This window comes from Chlorocebus sabaeus, chromosome 6 (assembly GCF_047675955.1).
Source record: "Chlorocebus sabaeus isolate Y175 chromosome 6, mChlSab1.0.hap1, whole genome shotgun sequence".
NCBI lineage: Eukaryota > Metazoa > Chordata > Mammalia > Primates > Cercopithecidae > Chlorocebus > Chlorocebus sabaeus.
The window spans coordinates 51,663,770-51,678,044 of record NC_132909.1 but is presented as its reverse complement, the minus strand read 5'-3'; the positions used below and the strand labels follow the sequence as shown (position 1 = coordinate 51,678,044).

General features: G+C 48.6%; 1 protein-coding gene across 8 annotated transcripts in view; it reads left to right on the top strand.

The window, feature by feature from the left end:
- The window catches only part of SMARCA4 (SWI/SNF related BAF chromatin remodeling complex subunit ATPase 4), a 102,143-nt gene that overhangs the window by 36,591 nt on the left and 51,277 nt on the right, over positions 1–14,275 (top strand). For all 8 annotated transcript variants that reach the window (XM_007995270.3, XM_007995269.3, XM_007995266.3 and 5 more), the window contains exons 10-14: positions 273–440; positions 554–604; positions 8,014–8,144; positions 8,325–8,382; positions 12,574–12,695. In XM_007995270.3, the coding sequence (XP_007993461.1) occupies positions 273–440; positions 554–604; positions 8,014–8,144; positions 8,325–8,382; positions 12,574–12,695 (530 nt within the window). The remainder of the gene's footprint in view (positions 1–272; positions 441–553; positions 605–8,013; positions 8,145–8,324; positions 8,383–12,573; positions 12,696–14,275) is intronic.

The window sequence follows — 14,275 nt, the reverse complement described above, 5'->3', positions numbered from 1 at the left end:
TTGTGAACAGAGTGAATAGGACTGGCTCATGGCCTCTGTAAATGGCTCCTGGCGGGACCATCTGCTTAGCAGGTGCCTTTGGAACCTAGCCCTTGGTAGGTTTTGAGGAAATTGTTCCTGAACAGGGAGTCGATTGCTGTGTGAAGGGTCAGTGGCGCAGCACCCCCGTGAGCCATGCACGCCCTCAGTGCGCCTCTGGGTTGACTGGCCATGGGTGCCCACAGATGTGCACAGTGTGCCACCACATTGCAGTAACCCCCACGCTTTTGTAGGCTGAAGATGAGGAGGGGTACCGCAAGCTCATCGACCAGAAGAAGGACAAGCGCCTGGCCTACCTCTTGCAACAGACAGATGAGTACGTGGCTAACCTCACAGAGCTGGTGCGGCAGCACAAGGCCGCCCAGGTCGCCAAGGAGAAAAAGAAGAAAAAGAAAAAGAAGGTGTGCTGGGCCTGGTGTGGTGCCTGCCGCAGGTGGGATGGGAGCGGCCGTCTTCGTGTGTGTGGCCTCAGCCTGGCAGGTCAGAGCCTGACTGTGTCTCTCTCTATTTCCAGAAGGCAGAAAATGCAGAAGGACAGACGCCTGCCATCGGGCCGGATGGTGAGGTGAGGAAGCAGGGCTTCTTTTGGAGGTACCAACCCAGCCCTGAGGCGCTGGTCTGTTTTAGACTTTAAAACCTATGTTCTTTTAAAATTATGAACAATGATATATGATGATGGTGAGAATCCTGGGGTGTTCTCTGACCCCCATCCCACCCGCCCCTTCATCCCACACATTGTGTTTTCTTCCAGACCTTTTTCTATGCATGTGCCGCAGGATTCATCTTTCAGGTTTTACTTTATTGTAACGTCTGACTTACAGGAGAGGCGCGAGAACCGTCCCGAGATGTCCTGTGTGTTCTTTACCCAGAGCCTCCATTTTCACGTTTTGTATTTTGTTTTGTTTCTTTGAGACAGGGTCTGTCTGTCACCCAGGCTGGACTGCAGTGGCGCATGGCTCATTGCAGCCTCGACCTCCTGGGCTCAAGTGATCCTACCCTTCTGAGTAGCTGGGACTACAGGCATGCCCCACCACACCCAGCTAAGTTTTTTTTTTTTTTTTTTGAGATGGAGTTTAGCTCTTTTGCCCAGTCTAGAGTGAAGTGGCGCAATCTTGGCTCACTGCAGCCTCCACCCCGCGAGTTCGAGCAATTCTGCCTCAGCCTCCTGAGTAGCTGGGATTATAGGCATCCACCACCACGCCCGGCTAATTTTATTTTTATCTTTATTTTTGTTTAGATGGAGTCTCGTTCTGTCGCCCAGGCTGGAGTGCAGTGGCATGATCTCTGCTCACTGTAAGCTCTGCCTCCTGGGTTCATACTATACTCCTGCCTCAGCCTCCCGAGTAGCTGGGACTACAGGCGCCCGCTACCACGCCCGGCTAATTTTTTGGCTTTTAGTAGAGACGGGGTTTCACCATGTTAGCCAGGATGGTCTCAATATCCTGCCCTCGTGATCCACCTGCCTTGGCCTCCGAACGTGCTGGGATTACAGGCTTGAGCCACCGTGCCCAGCCAGTTTTTGTCTTTTTAGTAGAGACGGGGTTTCACCATGTTGGCCAGGCTGGTCTTGAACTCCTGACCTCAGGTGATCCACCCGCCTTGGCCTCCAAAAGTGCCAGGATTACAGGCATGAGCCAGCCACCGTGCCTGGCCTAATTTTTTAAAATTTATTTTTTTATAGAGATGGGGTTTCCGTATATTTTTCAGGCTGGTCTCCAATTCCTGGGCTCACGCATCCTCCTGCCTCAGCCTCCCAAAGTGTTAGGATTATGGGCCCCCGCACCTGGCCTTCACATGGGTTTCTACCTAAACTCTTTGAGAGTCAAATTCAGACTTGACAGCGCTTTACCTCTGTGTATTTCTTTTTTATTTTTATTTTTGAGATGGAATCTCACTCTGCCGCCTGGGCTGGAGTGCAGTGGCCGGATCTCAGCTCACTGCAAGCTCTGCCTCCCGGGTTCACGCCATTCTCCTGCCTCAGCCTCCTGAGTAGCTGGGACTACCCGCGCCCGCCATCTCGCCCGGCTAGTTTTTTTGTATTTTTTAGTAGAGACGGGGTTTCACTGTGTTAACCAGGATGGTCTCGATCTCCTGACCTCGTGATCCGCCCGTCTCGGCCTCCCAAAGTGCTGGGATTACAGGCTTGAGCCACCGCACCCGGCCACCTCTATGTATTTCTGTATCTACTTCCTGAAGACAAGTTTGCTCCTGCACACTGTGCCGAGGTGACGGAAGCAGGAGGTGAACATTGGTACAGCACTGTTTCCAGTCTGCAGGCCTTAATACAAGGTTTGGCCAGTTTTTCCAATTGTCTTCACAGCAGCAGAAAACTCCAGGTCACATTTAGTGGAGGTCCCTTTAGTCAGCTTTGATCTTAAAGAGCTCCGTGTGTGTGTGTGTGTGTGTGTGTGTGTTTGTTTTTTTTGCAGAGATGGGGTCTCACGTTGCCCAGGCTGGTCCTGAACTCCTGGGCTGGAGTGATCCACCTCAGCGTTCCAAAGGCTGTGATTATAGGCGTGAGCCACCACACTTGGCTTCAGGCCAGCTATGTCAGCCAGTGGCCCTGGATTTTGGTTTGTCTGCTGTTCCTTGTGGTTAGAGTCAGGTTATGTGTCTCTGGCAGGCAGACCCAACATGGCCCTGGGTACCTCTCAGGGCATCACGTCGGGAGTGCATGGCAGAGGTTTGCAAATAAGGTCACTGGTGATGCTGACTTTGAACCCCTGCCAAGGGATCTCCACTGTCCAGTTTCTGTTTTTTTCTTTTGTAATCAGTAAGTACCCTGTAGGGAGACACTTGAGACTCTGTAACTATGTTGTAACTCCTCAGAATTCCGGCTACTCCTTTTAGTATCTTTTTTTTTTTTTTTTGCCTGTATCAGTTTTTGCTGTGACAGCTACAGGATGGTGACTTTTAGTTCCATCATTCTTTCTGCATTGATTTATTTGTTTTTCTATACTAGGTAAAGCTTTCTCTTTGGTCTTGTTAGACCTGTGGCCATGGTCTGCCAACCCCGGGTGTAGACTTATGGATTCTTGTTTAGTTGAATGAATGGATTCTGATCCTTTAAAATGATTTCTTTTGGCTATTTAGCTTTAGCCAGTAGAAGCCCCTTGACATTGGCTCCTGTTTGCTTTTGGCATGTGCCCACCATTCCTGGATCACTTCCTTCCTGCACCAGGTTTTTCTTTTTCTTTTTTTTTTTTTTTTTGAGACGGAGTCTCGCTCTGTCGCCCAGGCTGGAGTGCAGTGGCGCGATCCTGGCTCACTGCAAGCTCCGCCTCCTGGGTTCACGCCATTCTCCTGCCTCAGCCTCCCGAGTAGCTGGGACTACAGGCGCCCGCCACCGCACCCGGCTCATTTTTTGTAATTTTAGTAGAGATGGGGTTTCACCGTGTTAGCCAGGCTGGTCTTGATCTCCTGACCTTGTGATCCGCCCGCCTCGGCCTCCCAAAGTGCTGGGATTACAGGCGTGAGCCACCGCGCCCGGCCAGCCACCGCGCCTGGCCTCACCAGGTTTTTCTTCTCCTTTCGCTGCCTGAGTTCCCTGGACCCAGCTCTTCCCCGGGGGAGTCCTGATTCCTCTTTTTTTTTTTTTAATTCCCCAAGAAATGGTCTCCCTGCATCACCCAGGCTGGAGTATGCAGTGGTACGATCATGGCTCACTGTAGTCTCAACCTCCTGGACTGAAGTGATCCTCCCACCTCAGCCTCCTGAGTATCTGAGGCTACAGGCACATGCCACCATGCTTGGCTAAGTGTTCTGTATTTTTTTTGTAGAGACAGGGTTTCACCATGTTGCCCAGGCTTGTCTCAAACTCCTGAGCTCAAGCGATCTACCTGCCTTGGCCTCCCAAAGTGTTAGGATTACAGACGTGAGCCACTGTGCCCGGCTGTATTTCCTTTTATTACAGAAGAATATTTACATGCCAAGATCTGACTTTGGGGGTGCTCCTTGCTAGTGGGCCATCACTGCTTCTAGGAGCCGGATCTGGGAAATAGATGTATGTACACTTAATCTATCTGCGTTGCTGCTTGTATATGTTAAAAATCATGGCTGGGCATGGTGGCTCGTGCCTGTATTCCCAGTACTTTGGGAGGCCAAAATGGAAGGACCACTTGAGCCCAGGAGTTCGAGACCATTGTGGGCAATATGGCAAAACCTTGTCCTCTATAAAAATTTTAAAAATTAGCTGGATGTAGTGGCATGTACCTGTTGCCTCAGCTACTCGGGAGGCTGAGGTGGGAAGATCCCTTGAGTCCAAGAGTTTGAGGCTGCGGTGAGCTGTGATCTCACCATTTCTCTCCAGCCTGGTCAAGACAGTGAGACCCTGTCTCCCACACACAAAGAATCTTGAGGTTGTGTTGACACCTCCAGTTCTAATCCAACAGCACAGGGTTGATTGTCATCCTTTCCCCCTTTCCTTAATTCTAAAATCAGGAACCTGATTTCCATGAACAGTAATAGACTGACTTACCTGCTCCATTCTAGAATACACAGAAAGTATGTTCCAAAGTGCTAACGGACACCTCTATGCAGAAGTTTCCTAGCTAGAGTTCAGTATTTATAGAGTTCCTCCACTCCAGGGTATGTGTTCCAAATATGGTGTTCAGAAGTTACTGGGGCCAGGTGCAGTGGCTCACGCCTGTAATCCCAGCACTTTGGGAGGCCAAGGCGGGCAGATCACCTAAGGTCAAGAGTTCAAGACCAGCCTGGCCAACGTAGTGAAACCTCGTCTCTGCTAAAAATACAAAAAATTAGCCAGGTGTGGTGGCGCACCCCTGTAGTCCCAGCTACTTGGGAGGCTGAGGCAGGAGAATCGGTTGAACCTGGAAGGTGGAGGTTGCAGTGAGCCAGGTTCGCAGCCACTGCACTCTAGTCTGGGTGACAGAGTGAGATTCTGTCTCAAAAAAAAAAAAAGAATTACTTAGGGTCAGGCGTGGTGGCTCATGCCTGTAATCTCAGCAGTTTGGGATGCTGAGGTGTGTGGATCGCATGAGTCCAGGAGTTTGAAACCAGCCTGCGCAACATGGTGAAACCTCATCTTTACAAAAAATCAGCCAGGCTTAGTGCGCACGCTTGTAGTCCCACCTACATGAGAGACTGAGGCAGGAGGATAACTTAGCCCCGGAGGTCCAGGCTACAGTACATTGTGTTTGTACCACTGCATTCCAGCCTAGGGGCCTTTTTATTATTACTTGAGACAGTGTCTCTCTCTGTCAGCCAGTTCTGTCTCACAGTTCTGGAGCCATCTGGAATACTCAAGAAAAAAGTCATGGGCCAGGCGCGGTGGCTCACGCCTGTAATCCCAGCACTTTGGGAGGCCGCAGCAGGCGGATCACGAGGTCAGGAGTTCGAGACCAGTCTGGCCAGTATGGTGAAATCCTGTCTCTACTAAAAATACAAAAATTAGCTGATGGTGGTGGCGGACTCCTGTAGTCCCAGCTACTGGGAGGCTGAGGCAAGAGAATCGCTTAAATTCGGGAGGTGGATCACGCCACCACACTCCAGCCTGGGCGACAGAGTGAGACTCTGTCTCAAAAAAAAAAAAGTTATGAAGTGGGAATGTGCATGAAGTGCAAGCTTGTGCTGAACCCTGCTGTGGCTGCCTGTCCCGTGGAGTATTGAGAACAGGCACCGGCACTTGCTGCTGCTTGTGAGTTTTCCTTGTTCTCAGCCAGTGGTACTCAGCCTCTGCTGTATGTTCTCGTCACCTGGGGAGCTCTCTGTTTTTATTATTACTATTATTTGAGACAGGGTCTCTCTGTTGTCCAGGCCGGAGTCCAGTGGTGAGGTCATGGCTCACTGCAGCCTCGATGTCCTGGGTTCAAGTGATCCTCTGGGGACGTTTTTCTAAGTAGTAGCTGGGCGTGAAGGCATGTGCCTGGCGTTGCAGCTGCTCAGGAGGCTGAGGTGGGAAGATCGCTTTAGTCCGGGAGTTCAAGACCAGCCTGGGCAACATAGGGAGACTCTGTCTCTCCAAAAAATAAAATAATTACCTGGGCATGGTGGTGTACACTTGAGGTCCCAGCTGCTTGGGAGCCAGAGGTCGGCAGATCACTTGAGCCCAGGGCTTTGAGGCTGTGATCACACCTGTGAAAAACCATGGTACTGAGCCCATCTCCAATAAATAAAAAGTAAATTAAAAATTTTAAAAAGCAGGCCGGGTGTGGGGGCTCACGCCTGTAATCCCAGCATTTTGGGAGGCCGAGGAGGGTGGATCACGAGGTCAGGAGATTGAGACCACGGTGAAACTCCATCCCTACTAAAAATATACAAAATTAGCTGGGCACGGTGGCAGGCGCCTGTAGTCCCAGCTACTCCGGAGGCTGAGGCAGGAGAATGGTGTGAACCCAGGAGGCGGAGCTTGCAGTGAGCTGAGATCGTGCCACTGCACTCCAGTCTGGGTGACAGAGTGAGACCTGTCTCAAAAAAAAAAAAGCAAGGATGCCCAAGCCTCACTCCAGAGCAGTTCAATCAGAATTTTGGGTGTGGGGGAGGCATGCAGCAATCGGCACCTTTGACCACTCCTCCCAGTGATCCCAGAGAGGTTGTGGAGTTGAAAGTCCTTGATTGAGGCAGCCTGCAGAGCCCATTGTTGGGGTAAGAGGTTGCTGTGACCCTCTGTGGTGGCCACTCTGTGGGTGAGCTTTTAGTGCGTGGAGACTGATATCCCTCCGCTGTGTGGACAGCGGTGACACTATGAGGGCAGCAGTTTTGCAGGTAGTTATAAATTCCTGGAAGATGGAAACCAAAATTTAAACCAAGAACTTTATCCCCTTCTTGGGAGTTTTCTATAGGAAATGTACAAGAATCAGGGAGAAAATGTTTATCCATTGAATCTTAACAGGAGGAGTTTCATATTTGCTGCTGAAAGGAATTATTTTTGAAATATTTCAGTTAGCTTTTTAACAAAAAAGAATGAGGACCCTTGATGAAGTCTACAAATAGAGTATAAGTGGGAGAAAAAAAAAATCAAGGTCCAAAAAATGTAAATTAATATAGCCATTGGTGTAAAAAACAGGGAGAAAGTGGAAACGTCTAACTCTTTTGTTTCTTATCCATGGAATTCATCTGGAAGGATGGACAGGAAACTGATACCAGTGGACAACTGTGAAGAGAAAACTTAGGCTGGAGGACAGGAGAAGGGGGAGAGCCCACATTATACTATTCAGTTTTCGTTAAAAAGATAAAAACGGGCCTTAGGAGGCCGAGGTGAGCAGATCATGAGGTCAGGAGATTGAGACCATCCTGGCTAACACAGTGAAACCCCATCTCTACTAAAAATACAAAAAATTAGCCAGGCTTGGTGATGGGCGCCTATAGTCCCAGCTACTCGGGAGGCTGAGGCAGGAGAATGGCGTGAACCTGGGAGGCAGAGTTTGCAGTGAGCCAAGATCGCGCCACTGCACTGCAGCCTGGGCGACAGAGTGAGACTCCGTCTCCAAAAAAAAAATGGGCGGAGCATAGTGGCTCGCCCCTGGAATCCCAGCACCTTGGGAGGCCAAGGTGGGTGGATCACATGAGGTCAGGAGTTTGAGACCAGCCCGGCCTGAATTTTCAACTATGAATGTCTGGACTATTTGAAAATTGCAGTGTATATGTCAGTTAACTTGAAGAAACAGGTGTTGAGAGGCTGAGGCAGAGAACTGCTTGAACCCAGGAGGCGGAGGTTGTAGTGAGCTGAGATCATGCCACTGTACTCTAGCCTGGGCGACAGAGCGACACTCTTGTCTCAAAAAAAAGAGAAAGAAAGGAAAAAAAAGAAACAAGTGTCACTTAGCCAAGACTCATGGATTATATATTTTTACTGGATTACTGAGTATACAGTTTGCCCATTTTCACCACCGATGGCCATGTCTGCCTGCCCTTTTCTGTGCAGACAGTTGAGTGGGTGCTTCCCACCTTGGCCTCTGTAAGCCTTTGGTCTGGAGGCGCTGCAACCTCAATGTCGCACGGATGACTCTTTTTCAGCCTCTGGACGAGACCAGCCAGATGAGCGACCTCCCGGTGAAGGTGATCCATGTGGAGAGCGGGAAGATCCTCACGGGCACAGATGCCCCCAAAGCCGGGCAGCTGGAGGCCTGGCTCGAGATGAACCCGGGGTGAGTTGGGTCTTGCGTTCCAGATGCAGTGGGGATCTAAGTCCTCGGTGGGCCTTATTCCAGGGAGGTGGCAGCTGGGGGCAGTTTTACTTCTGTTTGGATCCTTGGCAGGTTTGGTAGGGAAAGTGCATTCTGCTGGTTCTGAGCAGATTTATATGAAAGCCCTTATATTTTTTCTAGGTATGAAGTAGCTCCGAGGTCTGATAGTGAAGAAAGTGGCTCAGAAGAAGAGGAAGAGGTAAGAATGCATTTCCTGGCTTTCAAGGCTCTCAGTGTCCACTGGCAGTGACTTCCACCCTGTGTGCCATGAGACCCTCCCCTGCCCTGTCTGGGAATCTTGTGGGGCAGAGAACAGCTGGGGCCCAGGCCTGGCTGAAGTCGGTGCTTTAGAGCTGTGCTATCCAATAGGGCAACTTCTGGCGACGTGTGACCATTTCCATTTTAAATTAAATCAGTCACATTACGTAAAATTTAAGACTCATTTTCTCTTTCATACTGACTCCATTTCAGGTGCTTGGCATCCCTTCTCCGGGAATGGTCTACCTCATTTGCCTGTTTCTTTTTTTTTTTGAGATGGAGTCTTGCTCTGTTGCCCAGGCTGGAGTGCAGGGGTGCAATCTCACCTCACTGCAACCTCCGCCTCCCAGGTTCAAGCGATTCTCCTGCCTCAGCCTCCCGAGTAGCTGGGACTACAGGCGCCTGCCACCACTTCCAGCTAATTTTTTTATGTTTAGTAGAGATAGGGTTTCATCATATTGGCCAGACTGGTCTCAAACTCCCGACCTCAAGTGATCCACCTGCTTCAGCCTCCCAAAGTGCTGGGATTACAGACATGAACCTCCACATCCGACTTGTGATTTTTTTGTTGTTGTTTTGGAATGAAGACTTGCTGTGTTGCCCAGGCTGGAGTGCAATGGCGTGATATTGGCTCACTGCAGCCTCCACCTCCCGTATTCAAGCGATTCTCCTGCCTCAGCCTCTCTGGTAGCTGGGACTTCAGGCACCTGCCACCATGCCTGGCTAATTTTTGTATTTTTAGTAGAGACAGTGTTACACCATGTTAGCCAGGCTGGTCTTGAACTCCTGACTGGTGTTTTTTTTATTTTTTGAGACAGAGTCTCACTCTATAGCCTAGGCTAGAGTGCAGTGGCACAGTCTCACTCACTGCAACCTCTACCTCCCAGGTTCAGGTGATTCTCCTACCTCAGCCTCCTGAGTAGCTGGGATTACAGGCGCACACCACCATGCCCGGTTAATTTTTAAAGTATTTTTAGTAGAGATGGGGTTCCACCATGTTGGCCAGGCTGGTCTCGAACTGCTGACCTCAAGAGATCCACCCACCTGGGCCTCCCAAAGTATTGGGATTACAGGTGTGAACCAGTGTACCCGTCTTCCAGTGGTATTTCTTGTTTTAAGGTGTGTTCTGTCTTAGAGTAGTCACTCTAGCCCTCTTATGGTTATTGTTTGCATGGTACCTCTTTTTACCTTCTTTCACTTCTTTTATTTTCAGTCTGTTTCTTTGAATCTACAACAGCATATGGGTTTTGCATTTTCAGCTAGTATGACAGTGACTCCTTTTTGACTGAGTTTCTAAGACCATTTACATTTACTGTAATTTCTGATATGATTGGACTTACACTTGCTGTTTCTTTTCTGTGCCTCCCGTTTTTGTTCCTCCTTTACTGCCTTCTTTTGTGTTTAATGGTTTTTTTCTAGATTTTTATTTTTATAATGCCTTTTTTTTTTTTTTTTTTCTCAGACAGTCTCGCTCTATCGCCCAGGCTGGAGCGCAGTGGAGCAATCTCAGCTCACTGCAATCTCCGCCTCCCGGGTTCAAGCAATTCTCCTGCCTCAGCCTCCAGGGACTACAGGCGCCTGTCACCACACCGGCTAATTTTTTTTTTTTGTAGTTTTGGTAGAGACAGGGTTTCACCATGTTGGTCAGGCTGGTCTTGAACTCCTGACCTCAGGTGATCCTGCCCACCTTGGCCTCCCAAAGTGCTGGGGTTACAGGCAGGAGCCACCACCCCTCGCCTCTCCTATTTTTTTGCTTATCTCTTCATGTTTAGTTGAAGTGTACTTTAGCTACCCTGGAGTCTGACTTACCTGTGGGAGATTGTGGTGGCCTGTGGTCTGTTTAATAATTTCCTTGGGCTAAATCTGTGAAATCTGGTTCCCGCACAGTATGTGTAGCCTCTGCTATATTTGCTCAGTTCTTTTAAACATTTTTTGGCTTTGTCTTATTCGTGATTTTTTTTTCCCTGGTTCATCAGGGGCAGATAGTGTTTCTTTGTCACTTAGTGGTCATCTAAAGATTGGGCACAGTTTATGCTCAGACACGCGCCTTCTTTCTCCTGCTGATGGTTCAGTTGTATGAGGAGGTGCACTTCCGCATTTGGGCCATTGTCGGGTTCTCCCTCGCACTTTTGCTTTTCTGGGCCCTTTGGCATCTGTGCATATGCACAGACTCAGCCTCAGCCAGTGATAACCCTTTTTCCTACCGCGGCTGATCTCACCTCCATTGGCAGTGCCACTGGGCTTGAGCATTGCCTCCTTCTACAAGTGACTGAGCCCCTTCCACCTCCCTGCCAAGCCTCACAGCCTGCAACTCTCCAGCCATAAGACCTTCATGTGTCCGGAGCTGTGAGGTAGAAGAGGTGAAAGTGGCCCACAGTAAAAGTGCTACAAACTCCCGCTCTTCCCACCTGAAGTTCAGTTTTTTAAGGTTCAGTGATTCTTGTAGACCTTTGGTCAGCTTGGTGAGCTCTGAAATGCTCACTTTGTCAATTTGTCCTGCTTTATAGTTGCTTTTTGGGGAGGAAATTTGCCCACCTCCTCATTTGAGTTTAGCCGGAAGTCTTACTCCTGTTTTAATTCCAGGATGTCTGTACCAGCTCTGATTTTCTTGCCTAAAATGTTGGTGTCTTTACCACCTGTTTATTCCAAGTGATCTATAAAATCATTTTTTGTCATCTAAGGGAAATCCCATTGGCTTTTCACTGGAATTATTTAACAGATTAATTATAGATAGTATTTTTAAAGCTTTGTAGCAGTTCCACTATAGATAAGGGAACAATTCACTGTGGTGTATTTGTATGATTTAAGTGGCAAGACAAGAATAGTTTAAGATAAGGAAATGCATTCATGTCTATTTTCTCAATATGTGTTATGCAAAATCCCAGTAAAGGCTGGAAAACCATTAAATGACACAACATGAATGCTTAAACAAGTCCATAGAAACTTTCAGTAAACTGAGATGCCTCATATTGCCAGTGTTATTAGACATGTTGTAGATGGTTGAGACTTGTCAGTAAAGCTGGAAGTAAATTACAAGCAATAAATATTGAAAGTTGGCTCTAAGATATTTAAGGCCAGGTGTGGTGTCTCACGCCTGTATTCCCAGCATTTTGGGAGGGCGAGTTGGGTGGATGATCCGAGGTCAGGAGTTCGAGACCAGCCTGGCCAACATGACGAAACCCCGTCTCTACTAAAAAATACAAAAATTAGCCGGGGATGATGGTGGGCTCTAAGATACTTAATACCTAGGAAATCCAAGAGAATCAATGAAAACCTGCTTTAGTAGGTTAGCAGAGAATAAACGTGTAATATTCATTTTATAACAGGGGTAGGAGGGATATGGAGTCTACTTCTAATTAGTTACAAAAGTCCAGAATACCCTGAGATAGCCTTAGAAGAAGTGTCGGGACCAGGTGTGGTGGCTCATACCTGTAATCCCAGCACTTTGGGAAGCCGAGGCAGGCAGATCATGAGGTCAGGAGTTCAAGACCAGCCTGGCCAACATAGTGAAACCCCGTTTACTAAAAATACAAAAATTATCCAGGCTTGGTGGCGTGTGCCTGTAATCCCTGCTACTTGGGAGGTTGAGGCAGGAGAATCACTTGAACCTGGGAGTTGGAGGTTGCAGTGAGCCGAGATCACGCCACTGCACTCCAGCCTGGGCAACAGAGCGACACTTCGTTTAAAAAAAAAAAAAAAGATGGTGGCATTTGCCTGTAGTCCCAGCTACTTCGGAGGCTGAGGCGAGAGGATTGCTTGAGCCCAGGAGTTTGAGACCAGCCGGGGGAAGGTAGCGAGACCCCATATCTACAAAATTTAAAACATTGGAGCTGGGCGTGGTGGTGCGTATCTGTAGTTCTAGCTGCTGGGGAGGCTGAGGCAGGATGATCTCTTGAGTTCAGGAGTTCGAAGCCATCTGGGCAACATAGTGAGACTCCCATATATTAATAATAATAAATACATAACTTTAAAAGGAAGACGTAAATAACAAACATCACACATTCCAGGATAGGTAGAGAGGGTGAGGGCTGTGAGAAGATCACTTGCTTCTAAAACTGTGTTCTCCCCATGGGAGTCCCGTCCCCCCTCTCTGGGGAATGAACCGAGGTGACACGGGCTTGTCTCTTGGTAGGAGGAGGAGGAAGAGCAGCCGCAGGCAGCGCAGCCTCCCACCCTGCCCGTGGAGGAGAAAAAGAAGATTCCAGATCCAGACAGCGACGACGTCTCTGAGGTGGACGCACGGCACATCATTGAGTAAGGGATCCTGACACACACTGTTCTGTGCCAGCTTCCTGGGAGGTGGCGCTGGTGGGAGTGGCTAGAATCCCAGCCATCCCTAGATGACATTCAGCACTGTCCAGCCAGCTGCTACTGTGGAATCACAGAGACCAAATTTATTTACTTCACATTTCATGTATTTTACAGGGATTTAATAGAGCAAATGCATTCGCATGGTTCACCATGTGCTTATGAGGTTGTCAGGTGTGTGGGAGAAGCCCTCCTCCCCCCGTCCCCTGCTCCTCAGCTCCCTCCCTTTCCACTGCCCTCCATGGGGAAACTTTCCAGCCTCATGTGTCATCTTTCAGAGATGCTGTCTGCATTAGCAAGGAAAATGTGCATGTTTTTGTCTTTTCATTTGCATACATATCTCCGGTGTACATTGGTGTGCACCTTGTTATTTTCACTGAACCTTCCCTCTCGGAGGTGATCCTGTGTCCGTGCAGAGTGCTCCCAGTCTGGTCCTCAGTATGCAATGTCATACTGAGTCACGTTATATTCTCATTTTTGTAGGCCTGTCCCTTGGTGGCAGGCATTTAGGTTATATTTCTCATCTTTTGCTCCTGTAACACATCACAGTTAACACACTCATCTCATCATTGCTTATGGTAAGGAATGAATGGATCCTGTTAAAAAGCAAGAGAGGGCCGGGCACGGTGACTCAGGCCTATAATCCCAGCATTTTGGGAGGCCAAGGCAGGCGGATCACTTGAGGTCAGGAGTTCAAGACCAGCCTGGCCAACATGGTAAAACCGCATCCCTACTAAAAATACAAAAATTAGCTGGGCGTGGTGATGTGCACCTGGAGTCCCAGCTACTCGCGAGACTGAGGCAGGAGAATCGCTTGAAATGGGGAGGAGGAGGCTGCAGTGAGCTGAGATAGCACCACTGCACTCCAGCATGGGCAACAGAGTGAGACTCCATCTCAAAATATATATATATATATATAGGTGGCTAAAAGTCACTTTTTTTTTTTTTTTTTTTGATTTCACCAGGCTGGAGTACAGTGGCACGATCTCAGCTTACTGCAACCTCCACCTCCTGGGTTCAAGCAACTCTCCTGCCTTAGCCTCCCGAGTAACTGGCACTACAGGCACGGGCCACCATGTCCAGCTAATTTTTGTATTTTTAGTAGAGATGTGGTTTCACCATGTTGGCCAGGATGGTCTTGATCTCTTGACCTCGTGATCCACGCACCTCGGCCTCCCAAAGTCCTGGAATTACAGGCATGAGCCACTGCACCTGGCCAAAGTCACTTTTTAAAATAAAAAGATTCAGATTATATTACAAATTGCCTAAGTTTTAACAATTCTGGTTTTGTATGAACCTGTTCAGTCTGTGTTTCTTTTCACCTTTAGGCTTATGAATTGTTATTAGAAAGAATGGGTCCTATTATCAGTGTCTGGCTAGGTGCAGTGTGTGTGTCTTTATGTGCTTTGGCAAGTGACAGCATTCTTTTTGTTTGTTTTGAGACAGTCGCTCAGGCTGGAGTGCAGTTTGTTTGCTCAGTCGCCCAGGCTGGAGTGCAATGGCTCGATCTCTCGGCTCTCTGCAGC